General features: G+C 37.2%; 1 protein-coding gene across 1 annotated transcript in view; it reads left to right on the forward strand.

Moving 5' to 3' along the window:
- Nucleotides 1–12,325, forward strand: part of CDH17 (cadherin 17) — a 44,868-nt gene that overhangs the window by 11,581 nt on the left and 20,962 nt on the right. The window contains exons 5-9 of the mRNA XM_011384379.1: nt 1,356–1,514; nt 1,620–1,819; nt 4,122–4,253; nt 4,565–4,715; nt 8,892–9,107. Of these exons, the coding sequence (XP_011382681.1) occupies nt 1,356–1,514; nt 1,620–1,819; nt 4,122–4,253; nt 4,565–4,715; nt 8,892–9,107 (858 nt within the window). The remainder of the gene's footprint in view (nt 1–1,355; nt 1,515–1,619; nt 1,820–4,121; nt 4,254–4,564; nt 4,716–8,891; nt 9,108–12,325) is intronic.

Consider the following 12,325-nt stretch of genomic DNA (forward strand, 5'->3'; position numbering starts at 1 on the left):
CTAGGGTGAGCTTTAGAACACTTTAGAGCTCTATAACACTTTAGACACTCTGGAAAAACAAACTCGCTCTCCCACATCTTCCCAGGAATCTACATTCTCATGATCACCCTTGCTCCCAGTTCTTTTTCTTTTCTTACTTCCAACCGTAGCTGTGACTCATCCATTCACTGTGCTTCTACCTTCCATTTCCACAAAAGCTCCTCATCAAGGCATAGATGTGTGCCACAGGCTTTATTAAAGATTTGTGTAGGTGAAGGAGAATTATATCATAACAGTGCACAAAATAAACACGGATATTAGACTTCTGAATTCTCAGAAACAATCTTGGCCATTTCCATCAACTAACAGTCAAGTTTTCCTCTATGCTATTTAATCTTTTCTATCTCTCATTCTTTAATGCTCACTTCTAATAAATTAGGAAAAATATTCCTTTCACCTTATTAAATGGATTAATTTCACTGTCTCTGCCCCTGAAATTGCATACCAAAGACTCATTAACAAGCTCTGCTGAATAAAAATCTTCCAGGTCTTCCCCTTTCTCTTTTCATCAATAGGATATTTTAGATTAGTGGTTCTCAAACTTTTTTGTCTCAGGGCTCCTGTATGCTCTTAAAAAATATTAAGGATTCCAAAGAACTTTTTTACATATCTAATGTTGTTACATGTGGAGTATGTCCAGAGGGATGCTGGTAACCGTTTAATAGCTATCTCTCTATGGGAAAAAACCCTACTGGTAGCATTTACCTAATTCTGTGGTAAAAATACTTCCACCATGGCCTATTTTGAGTTGCCAATGGTGTTAATTAGCTCACAAAACTGGAAATTCAACAATGGCCCTCCTGAGCTGGCTTCAGTACATCACTGGTTATATCTACCAGTATTTATCATATTAAAGATTAAAACTGAGAAACTTCAGGATATTTATTAATTTATTTAAAAATGCATATTTTAATGAAAAATAATTATATTTTCAAATACAAAAAGAATTATTAAGAAGAATGGCATTTTTTAATCTTTGCAGGTCTCTTTGATGTTTGCATTACTTGAAAACAATTAGATTCTCATGTCTGTTTCTACATTCATTCTGTTGCCATATACTGTTTTGGTTGAAGCATATCAAGAAAAACTTGCCTCACACAGATATGTACTTGGAAAAGGAAGAAGTATTGTAATAGCTTTTTTAAATAACTGTGGATATTCTTTGATACTATACCAAAACTCAACAAGTGGTGGTTTCTTACAATGTGGAATCTGAAACCATATCAACGCCCCCTTTCTTTTGAAGGAAAAAGTAACTATGTTTGGTTTAGGTTTCAATTAATATCTTTTTTTTCTGGGTACATTTTGTTAAATAGGAAAGCCCTTCATGTTTGTCAATGCTACAGACCTGGATGATCCAGCCACTCCCAATGGCCAGCTTATTTATCAAATTATCATTCAGCTTCCTAAGATCAACAATGTCATGTACTTTCAGATCAACAACAAAACAGGAGCAATTTCACTTACCCCAGAAGGTAAGTCAGGTGATGCACTCACAGGACTGAGTGAGTCAGAAAAAGGGACTTAGATCTGTCACCTTCAGAGACATTTCCTTTCCTATTTTCTCCTACTTTCCATAGGATCTCAGGAATTGGATCCAATTAAGAATACTTTCTATAATCTGGTGGTCTCAGTGAAGGATATGGGAGGCCAGAATGAGAATTCCCTCAGTGACAGCACATCTGTGGATATTACAGTGAAGGAGAATATTTGGAAAGCGCCAGAACCTGTGGAGATTATAGAAAACTCAACTGATCCTCATCCCATCAAAATCACTCAGGTAGTGCCCAAGGAATGCCTAGAGCCTACTAGATAAATGATCTCACTTTGTAGAAGCCCACTCTCATGTTCTTCAATGACAGATTTATTAGATATATTTTTATATAGAATAATTATAAAGCAAACTAAATAAACAAAGTCTCTGGCCCCAGGTGTCTGGAGTTTACTATTATGGATAAACTCTGGACTTCACCAAATTGGATTCTGATATATATATTTGAGCTTTAAAAGAGAATTTTATTCACCTTCACCTTCCAAGTGGATACCACTAATATTTGTTGTTCCCTATCAGTAGTCTGTGATACGGCTGCACTAGAATAGGTTGTATATGATGTACACATCATGTACATGTATATGATTTGAAGTTCGAAAGGCTGCTTCTTATTCTGTGGAAAAAAATCTCTATCCAGTATACTCATCCCATCATAGCATAAAGGACAGACAGGACTGGCCAAAAGTAAGAGTTGAGTAGGCAACTTTTACTCTTGGAGACCAATCTCCCCCAACTGCATCTCCTCTGTGTGCCCTCCTCTCCGTTCACATGCTCCCCCTTCCTACCTCCATGGCTGGTGCTCTCATCCTGAGTCTCCTCCTACCTTAGCTCCTGGAAATTCACCGTAGACTCTGCCGAGATCTAATCTTTTCTGGAAGATCGGGCAGTTCCTTGAAATCTGTGGGTTAGTGAGAGAGCACTGGATTTGGAAGCAGATGACCAAAACCATGTCCTTGCTCCATTACTTTAATAGTTTATCATTAATAAGTCATTTAACTACTCTAAGCCCCAACTTCTCATCAGTAAATGGGGATAATAACAACTCTCCGGGTTGTTGTGGAGATTAACTGAGAAGTAGTATCTATGAAAGGTAATGACAGGTATTAATATTTCTGAGTCCAATCTGTGGTTTCCCTAAGATTGTCTTAAAGTAACACTGTTGTTGTTTAAGGGCCCTGGAATAGCCTGTCTCATCATATCTATTGTACAACTTAAAAGAGTTTTATTTATTGAATGTTGAATTAATGAACTTCACTGTCAGGAAAAAAAAAAAAGAAAGCAAGTGGTATTCTGCTTTGCCAGCTAAGAAGGCGTGTCAGAACTCACTACCATGAGAATTACAGATTTGAGTTCCTTACTAAAGTCTTTCCATTTATTATTGAGGTTATCCCCATAAGGATTTATGAATGCTAAAAAGAACACATACACTTGTTTGCTCTCAGGACTGTCAAAGAAAAGAAATTATGGGGTGCCATACCCAATACCTAGGCCCAGGGAAAGTGTTTTGGGTTCTTGAAATCCAGGAATAAATGTGGAGGGGGACACTTCAATAGAGGAGAACTCATACTGAATTTTTAGGGTAGAAGAGGTACTCACTTAGACCCAGGAATATGGTCTTTGGCTTGGACAGAGAGCGATGCTTGAATAACTAGCAAGCCACAATGATGCTCCCTTGATACCCTTCCCAAGCTTGTCTGAGAGAATAGTTTAGTATGAAAATTTCAAATAGCTATAAGAGCTTGGGCAAATCACTTAATCTTTTTGTGTCCTAGTTTCCTCGTTTATAGGAATAACAATAGCCTCAACCTCATAGGACTTTTGAGGATTTAAAGAGATAATACATAAAAGTGTTTAGAATTTTGTCTGGCATGTGGTAAACCCTCAATAAGGGTTATTATTAGTATTAGAATATCAGAGAGGCCAAGCTCTGTCTATAGAAAATAGATTGTTTTTACTATTGACATTATTTATTTTGCCAAGTTTTTACAAAGCAATCCTAAGAGTTGGCAATTATTTTTATCCCTAAAGTGTTTAAGACTAAATATTTAGGGGGGAATGTGGTTTATTTATGTATCATTTGTCTTACTTAAATAACAGCATGGAGAAGAGTTTAAAGTTTCTTCTTTACTCTTGATATATCATGAAGCTCTTCATATATCATGGCTTATTCCTCAGATAATGCCAGCTACAAAGTACATTTTGTTTTTTAGATCGATGATATATGCAGCCTTTATAGTGAGACTTTCAAAAGAATAACCTACAAACTCTTTAGTGAGTTCACAAAAAATTGCTTTAGAGACGAAAAATACCCTTATGTTGCTTTTTTTGAGCAACGTAATGGCAAAAAGAAATAAAAAAGGCTTATTTTAGGTTGAAAATAAAAAATATAATTTAGTAGTTATAAGAAACCACAGACATACAAACAAGGTTGTCAGAAATTTGAAACTAAGAACCAGAAAATTGTTTATTTCCTTTCCAGTTTTCTCGGTCCAGATGTATCTTTCCTCACAATTGACTTTGGACCCTGTAGGTGCGGTGGAATGAGCCAGGTGCACATTATTTCTTAATTGAAAAGGAGAAGCTGCCAAGATTCCCATTTTCAATTGACCAGAAAGGAGATATTTATGTGACTCAGCCCTTGGACCGAGAAGAAAAAGATTCAGTGAGTAAAACTGAGAAGAGTTTCACAGGAGACAAAACTTAGTCCTGTACCCATAAGTAGCTGAGAGCAGAAAAGATTTTACCTAAAAACAACAAAAAACCCAAACTGTGTTCTGAACCACAGTATATTATTGCTCTCAAAGATATGATAATATCCTCACAAATCTGACCCATTTTATTTTTTTCTCCATTTCTAGTTCTAAGTAAAGTCAAAGTAAGGAGTAAATAAAATATAATTGAAATAGCTGCTTCTCTACCTTTCCAAGACAGTGATGAAAGAGTCATGTCTTAATTCTGATCTTTCTGTTGTAGTATGTTTTTCATGTGGTTGCAAAGGATGATCTTGGAATACCACTTGCATTCCCACTGAAAATTCATGTGAAAGTTAAAGACATTAATGATAATCCACCTACGTGTCCATCTACAGTGACTGTATTTGAGGTCCAGGAGAATGAAAAAATAGGTAAGAAATGAGAACTGTTCCCAGCTGTGTAACTGTCCTTTCTATGCTAACTCTGTAATCCCTTTCTCTTTTCTGTCTTGTAAAAAGTGAGCAGGTAAGCCTGACTGGAGATCAATTTCCCATGCCTAGCACAGCATAGAGGTTCAATGCATCTTGAGACTCACCTAGGTACAGTATTTGGGCTCAGTCAATATCTGGATAGTGTTCTTAAATTGGAGGTTTTTATAACTACCATCACCACTACTACCACTATTACTGCCACTACTATTACTGTTACTACTACTACTACCACTCTTTCCACTTACACTAGTATCCTGTATACATATGTAAGGTTATCTCATTTGCAAAATTTTCCCATAGATTCTTATTTGCTCTCTAACAAACTCAGTAACAGATAAAATTTCATTAAATTTGCTAAATAATTTAAATCATCATTTATACTCAATGTCAGATACCCTGTAGTAAGTAAGCATGACAAATGGAAATTGACTTTTGACCCTTGATGCTCTCTATCTAGGAAGCTGATGATATAGTCCTATCTATTTTTGTCCTTTTGTTCTTAACTTGCTATGTTTCCTTTACTATATCTCATGATAGCTTTATATTCATATAAGGACTCTTACCATGAGAACATTATGATTTCTGGGAGTTTTATGACTTCCCTGGATTTGGGAACACTCTTATCTATTACCTATTGGTGTTGAGCATATTGGCTGAGCAGGTTGGCATTTCTTGAAATGTTTTATTTGTTGTTTCATATGAGTTTTAGAGGCTTTACAAGGTTAGCAGCCTTGTATGACTACCATTCCCAGGGCTTTGCTGCCCTCTGGGAAGATCCTCACATGCCTGTGGATCTTCTCATTATTTTCTTTTGGTCTCTCTATTCTTCTTGCTGCATACTTTTAACACAGTGGGTAGTGTCTTGGAAGCTTGATAAGCATTGCCTGTGTGGCTTGCTTGCTCAGTGCTTATTTCTTTCTTCTTGCTGTCAGGAGTCATACGTAGGCTACCTGTTGTCAGTGTGTTTTGCTTAGGTCTTCTTATTTTCATTTATTCCAATTCTTGCTACAACAGAAAGTGTTAAATGGCAACTTGAAGAATTTTAGTTAATTTTAAGAAGGAATTTTCTAACGACAATGGAATGTGTGACAATAGCCAAGAAATACTTGTAGCATGACTTTTTTTGGAAATCTAGAATGGTCTAAGATGACGAATGAAGGCAAAAGACCTCTGAAGACCTTTCTAGATGAAACCTCAAGTCTCTTTGCATATAGCCTAACATTTAGTATTAGTTGTGTATTGCTGCATAACAAATTGCCCCCAAATTTAGCAGTTTAAAATAACAAATATTTATTATCTCACAGTTTCTGTGAATCAGGAACCTGGTTGCAGCTAGCTGGGTGCCTTTGATTCAGAGGAAGAGTTCAGAGAGAGAAGGAGAGAGAGTGCACTAAGAAAATGTCGAGTGGATGGAAGTCAGTCTTTTTATTACCTAATCTTAGAAGTGACATCCCATCACATTTTTCATATTTTATTTATTAGAAGTGAGTCACTAGACCCAGCACACACTCAAAAAGAGGAGATTACATCAGGGATCAATATAAGGGCGAGGGGTTGTTGGGAGCCATTTTAGAGGCTGCCTGCCATATTAGTTTTCTCAGACTGGTGAGAAAGTCATTATTGGTAGAATAAATTGTTCTGGTAAAATAAATTGTTTATGCTATTTGCCTCTCTAAAAGTGAGAATTTATTTTGTAACAATATTTCAAAGTCTTGAATGGACTTAGTGGACCAGGAATCCTTATAAATCAACACAAATTGAATCTATTCTATATATGTAGGCTAACAAAGATACAAAACAATGTCCCTGTCCTTTAGGGGGCTTACTGTTTAGCTCAATAAAATACTAAATTATTCCTTAATATGTCTATATTCTCCTGTTTGGTGTCTTCTATTAGCCAAAATCTCATGAGACTCATTTCTTCAAGTCTTAGCAATGCTAACATTAATTTTGGAATCCTATTTCCTACCAAATTTTATGTGTTTATCCAGGACATTTAGTCTTTCATAAAGTATTTCTGAGTGCCCCAAGAGGTGCTATGACACCTCCAAGTCATTTTGAGCTGCCACTTGTTCCTGGCCTTTGGCACTCCTTTCACTTCTGGCTCATCCACAAAGTTCTATACTCACAGTGAGTAACATCCCCCAGCGGAATTTCCATAGTCAGTTATGTCAACAGCTTCATGGTGACTCTGACAGTGGAGTGAGAGAACAGTATCTTCTGGGTTATACTCACTTGTTGAGGGGAAAGTTTCAAAGTATGGCTGCTGACACCAAAGAATCACAGAATTCAGTAAAATACTTTCATCCCGCACACAGATACTTTTCTTACAAGGGCATATACACACCACAAAGGTGGCTTGGTTGTGGTGGATTCAGAAATAGCAGCTGCTACTATACTAGTACATATTTTCATCTGCTCTATTGCTCATGATGCCTCTCTTCATCAGCATAATGAGTCATGTCTACATGGGTCCAGTTCCATTACAGACATAACAAAAGTATTTCCTTCTACCACCCACAGTTAAAATCCTTCAGATTTCTAGATAAGTCAGTGGATGCCAATTGATATGGGAGAGAGGGTGTTAAACCTAGCTCCACACATGAGATATATTCGAGTTGTAGTCCCACAGTGGGATTCTTGGTATATGAAGAGAAACTCGCGATTCCCACTTCACAGAGCAATAGTACTGATCAGACCTCACCCAGAGCTGGGTGAAGCACTGACTTATAGCCTCTGACTTCTGAAACTCCCTGGACTGAAACACTCACAGGAATAAAATACTTAGGGCCATAAAGTGCAGTAAGGAAGACAGGATAGGATGCATGCCTATTCTTTGTCCTATGTTACCTTTAGGGTAGAGTCAGTTTCTGCAATTGTTCCATAAAGTTGCTTAGAAGTGACCCATGGTTGGCTTCTTCTTCAGTTATACCATTTGCCTTGTATGTTAGTGTCTGAGGGTGACAATAACAAATTACCACAAAGTTAGTGTCTTTAAACAACAGAAGTTTATACTCACAGATTTGGAGGCTAGAAGTCTGAAATCAAGGTGCCAGCTAGAGGAGAATTCTTCCTTGCCTCTTCTGGCTTTCAGTGCCTCTTGGCATTCCTTGGCTACTTGTGGCAGCATAACTCTAGTTTCCGCCCCATTATTCCCATGGCCTAATCCTCTGTGTGTGTCTCTGTGTCTTCTCTTTTTATAAGAATACCAATCACTAGATTTAGGATGATTTTATCTCAAGATCATTAACTAATTACATTTGCAAAGATCCTATTTCCAAATAAGATCATATTTGGGCTTTCGAGTGAACTTAAATTTTGGGGGGACATTATTTGTTATAGACTGAATTATGTTCTCTCTAAATTTGTATGGTGAAATCCTAACCCCCAATACCTCAAAGAGTGACTATTATTTAGAGATAGGGTCTTTAAAGAAATAAAGGTAAAATGATGTCATTAGTATGGGTCTTAATCCGAATGAATTGATGGTGGTATTGCTAAGACTTGGGGACATGAGTCACACAAGATTCTGGCTAATAGAAGATACCAAACAAGAGAATATAGACATATTAAGGAGTAATTTAGTATTTCATTGAGCTAAACAGTAAGACCACCCCCACCCTCAGGCAAAGGAAAGGAGCATTGTTTTATGCTTTTGTTAGCCTACATATATAGAAGAAACTCAATCTTAATCCAACATTCTGAATCTATCACCAATATAGTGTTCTTCTAAGAAGAGAAAATTTGGACACAGGCATGTACAGAGGAATAACCATGTGAAGACACATGGAGATGACAGCTATCTCCAAGCCAAGGGGAGAGATCTCAGAAGAAACCACCCCTGCTGACACCATGATCTCAGACCTCTAGCTTTCAGAAACTGTGAGAAAATAAATTTTTGTTGCTAAAGTACCCTATGGTGACCCTATAAAACTAATATACTACTCAACACACTATACTATGGAGAGGGTTAGAAGAATCAAAGTAAATCTAATAACTTTAGTCAGCTATTTAATTTACAGTGGTTTCTAGGAACCTGCTCATTCAGTGAAACCATTTTATATTAGATTAAAAGGAGACTGTAATGGATAGATTTCCTTCTTTTCTTTTTCATAGGGAGCAAAATTGGGACTCTTATTGCCAATGACACAGATGAAGCAAACACTATCAACAGTTTTTTAGAATACAGAATTGTGGATCAAGCCCCCAAGTCTCCCACAGAAGGGCTCTTCCTGGTCCAAGCCTACACAGGGGTGTTCCAGTTAGCCATGCAATCCTTGAAGAAGCAAGACATTCCTCAGTACCATTTAACAGTAGAGGTGTCTGACAAAGGTTGGTATCATATTTGCTGTCAAGAGTGAAAATACTTGTTTTCATTTTAGTTGTGATTTGTTAAGCTGCTGTAATGCCTGGGTATATTACAGAAGGATGCTGTTTAAGAGTTCTTGCTTCTCAGGTGAAACATACATGCAGCACAAAGGCAGCTGGTCCAAGTTACAACTAGGCAACATTATTGCTTTAGTCCTAGTCCTCCATGAAGCAGATGCTAAGAGGGGATTAAAAGTACAAGGATTTTTTTTATTAGGGGAAATGTCTATGATAAAAAAATGGGAGAGATACGGAGAAGACTGGGAGAATCATCAGACTACAATACAAGCCTGACCCTGAGTGAAGGAGACAGAGGAAAAAAAGGCTGGTGGGAGCATCATAGACCACTGAGCAAAAAAAAAAAAAAGGTTGGCAAGGTCATTAAAGACTCCAAAATTAAACAGAGAAAGAGTCTATAATATTTAAGAATGAAACTGCCTTTGCATGCCTGCCTTCCTCAGTCACTGGCTAGGAGCAGCCATGAAAAGCAAGGCCTCAGTGCATATGTGTTGATGGATTTCAGAGTGCAGCAGTGGAGTCATCATCAATTAAGGTCCCTCTGTTGTTGGAGGTCAGCAAGGCATGTTGTCATGGTCACCATGATCATGAACAAGAAAATTGTATTTTCCAATTCTCGTTGGACTCAAAGGATTCTACTCCATGAAAATGGAAGAAAAATGCATCTTTGGGAAGTTCTATCTTTTCCTATTATCTTCTAGTTGGCCATTTGATAATATTAGGAGATTTTCTTCCCTACTCATTATGTAATTTCAAAGCAAGTGATTCTTGACTTTTGTTGTATCAAAAGATCCTTTGAAAATCTTATGAAAACCATGCATTCTTAAACAAATGCACACATTCTCAGACAAATGTGCACAGACACATGTATTTGGAAACAGGCTTATTTTAAAGAGACACACACTCCTAGGTTAAGAACTAGGTTAACTAAAACTGCATCTTAGATTAACAAATAATTCAGTAAGTGCGTGACAAACAGTTCAGTAAGTGTATAACACTTGGGAGGAACAAATTATATAGGTATGGCACAAATTATATAGGTATGGAGAAGAAAGGGGCATAATTTTCACACTGTGCTTCACATTCTTTTCCTTTACACAGATGTTGAAATACTGGAGTGAACTGGGATTTAATAGGCCCCCAGTGCTGAATTTTCGAGAGTTAGTAATTTGACTAATATTGAGATTCTAACATTTGTCTAGTGTTATGGTAAAAAGGTACAACAAAAGTGATAAGTATAATAAACCATGATGAATTAACAATCTCATACCATCAGCCTTCCATTCTTTTAGCAAACAGTTATTGGGAGTTTACAGTATTTGAGGCACTATTCAAGGTATTGATACACCTATGAGTAAAATCCAATGTCTGTTCTCAGAGAGCACTTATGATAGAGGAGGTAGATATGTGAGTAAACAAAATGCAAGATGCATGTACAGGTTGCCCATGAAAGAAATGAATAGGGATAGAATAGGTAGGGCTTTCTAGAAGAGAGGACATTGAGCTGAGTTTTGAAGGATGAATATGATAAGTTACAAAATAGTATAGCGTTTACAGAGGAGAAAAAACTCCCATTTTCAAATGCATGGGAAGATGAAGCAATTTAAGACTGTAAAAGCCTAAAGTAGAAATCATATTACAAATTGTCTATGTATACAGATACATCTATAAAAAATATGAGCCAGAACATAAAATATATTTATATGTAAATATATATGTGTGCATGTGTGTTGATAGAATTAAACATTAAAGTGTGCACTACAGAAAATTAGACTAGGCTGTAACTAATATAGTTTTACATAAAATCAGGGAGAGCTTATTAACCAGGAGGCCCCCTGATGGCCCAGAGGAGGTTTGTACAGAGAAGGGAGCCAGTGTGCAGGTCCTAGGACACCACCCTCTGCCCCTACTACCAATCTTCTGCCATTCTTGTTGTTTACAAATGTTTTGGGACTGGCTTCAGCTTTAATCAACATGCACTTATTTATACTTTGATTATTATTAGGTTACATGCCTGGCCTCAGGTACCAGGCATTGAGCATGATCTACGGTGTAAGACTGCCTGAGTATAGTGTTTAGGGCCCCAGAAGGAAATAGATGACCCTCCTCAAAAGGAGTAACAAAGTTTTAAGAAGGGATTATTCATGAGGGTTGTGGGCAAGATGAAGGGAAACCAACAAGAGGTATGAAGCACAATGAATGGCCCTTCCTACCATAAGATGTGAAGAGTTGAGGGAAGGGAGCATTATCTGAAGTAGCAAGTCCTGTGCCTGTGTCTATAGACAAGGCTGCTGGCAGTGTGGAACTATACCAGACCTCTCTCCTCCTGCTCTTCCTCACATCTCCTGCCAGTGCTACCACTGGCAGAACTCACCTATTACCCAGAGGGACCAGAGTGCTCAATGATGAAGTTTATAAGGTAGGCCTCCTAGACACAATACAGAGTAAAGGGTGGGAAGTGGATGGAGAGGAGAAAGGGAGCACAAAGATTTGAATTATGCTCCATCACTAGTTAGTTGTGTGACCTTGGTCAGGTTACCTAACATCCCTATCCCTTGGCTTCCTCATTTGTGAACTAAATGACAATGATAACAGTACCTACTTCATCAAGACAGTATGAAGGTGAAATAATACAGGTAAAGCACTCAATACAGTGCCTGGTACCTAGAGAATGCTAACAATTTGTATTATTTCGAGAACCTCAGTTCTTTTTTTTAATTTTAATTTTTCAATTATAGTTGACATTTAATATTATATTAGTTTCAGGTATACAGCATAGTGGTTAGACATTTATATATGATTTACAAAGTGCTCCCCCCCAATTAGTCTAGTACTCACCTGGTACTATACATAGTTATTAAAATATTATTGACTATATTCCCTATGCTTTACACACCAACGACTATTTTGTAACTACCAATTTGTATTTTTAATCCATTTACCTTTTTCATTTATTCCCCAGCCCCCCCAATCTATCAGTTTGTTCCCTGTATTTATGAGTCTCTTTCTGTTTTGTTTGTTTTGTTTTTTTAGATTCTACATATAAGTGAGATCATATGGTATTTGTCTTTCTCTGTCTGACTTATTTCACTTAGGTCCATCCATGTTGTTGCTAATGGTAAGATTGCAATGTGTTTTATGGCCAAGTAACATATACACACACA

Source organism: Pteropus vampyrus, unplaced genomic scaffold, assembly GCF_000151845.1.
Source record: "Pteropus vampyrus isolate Shadow unplaced genomic scaffold, Pvam_2.0 Scaffold572, whole genome shotgun sequence".
Taxonomy (NCBI): domain Eukaryota; kingdom Metazoa; phylum Chordata; class Mammalia; order Chiroptera; family Pteropodidae; genus Pteropus; species Pteropus vampyrus.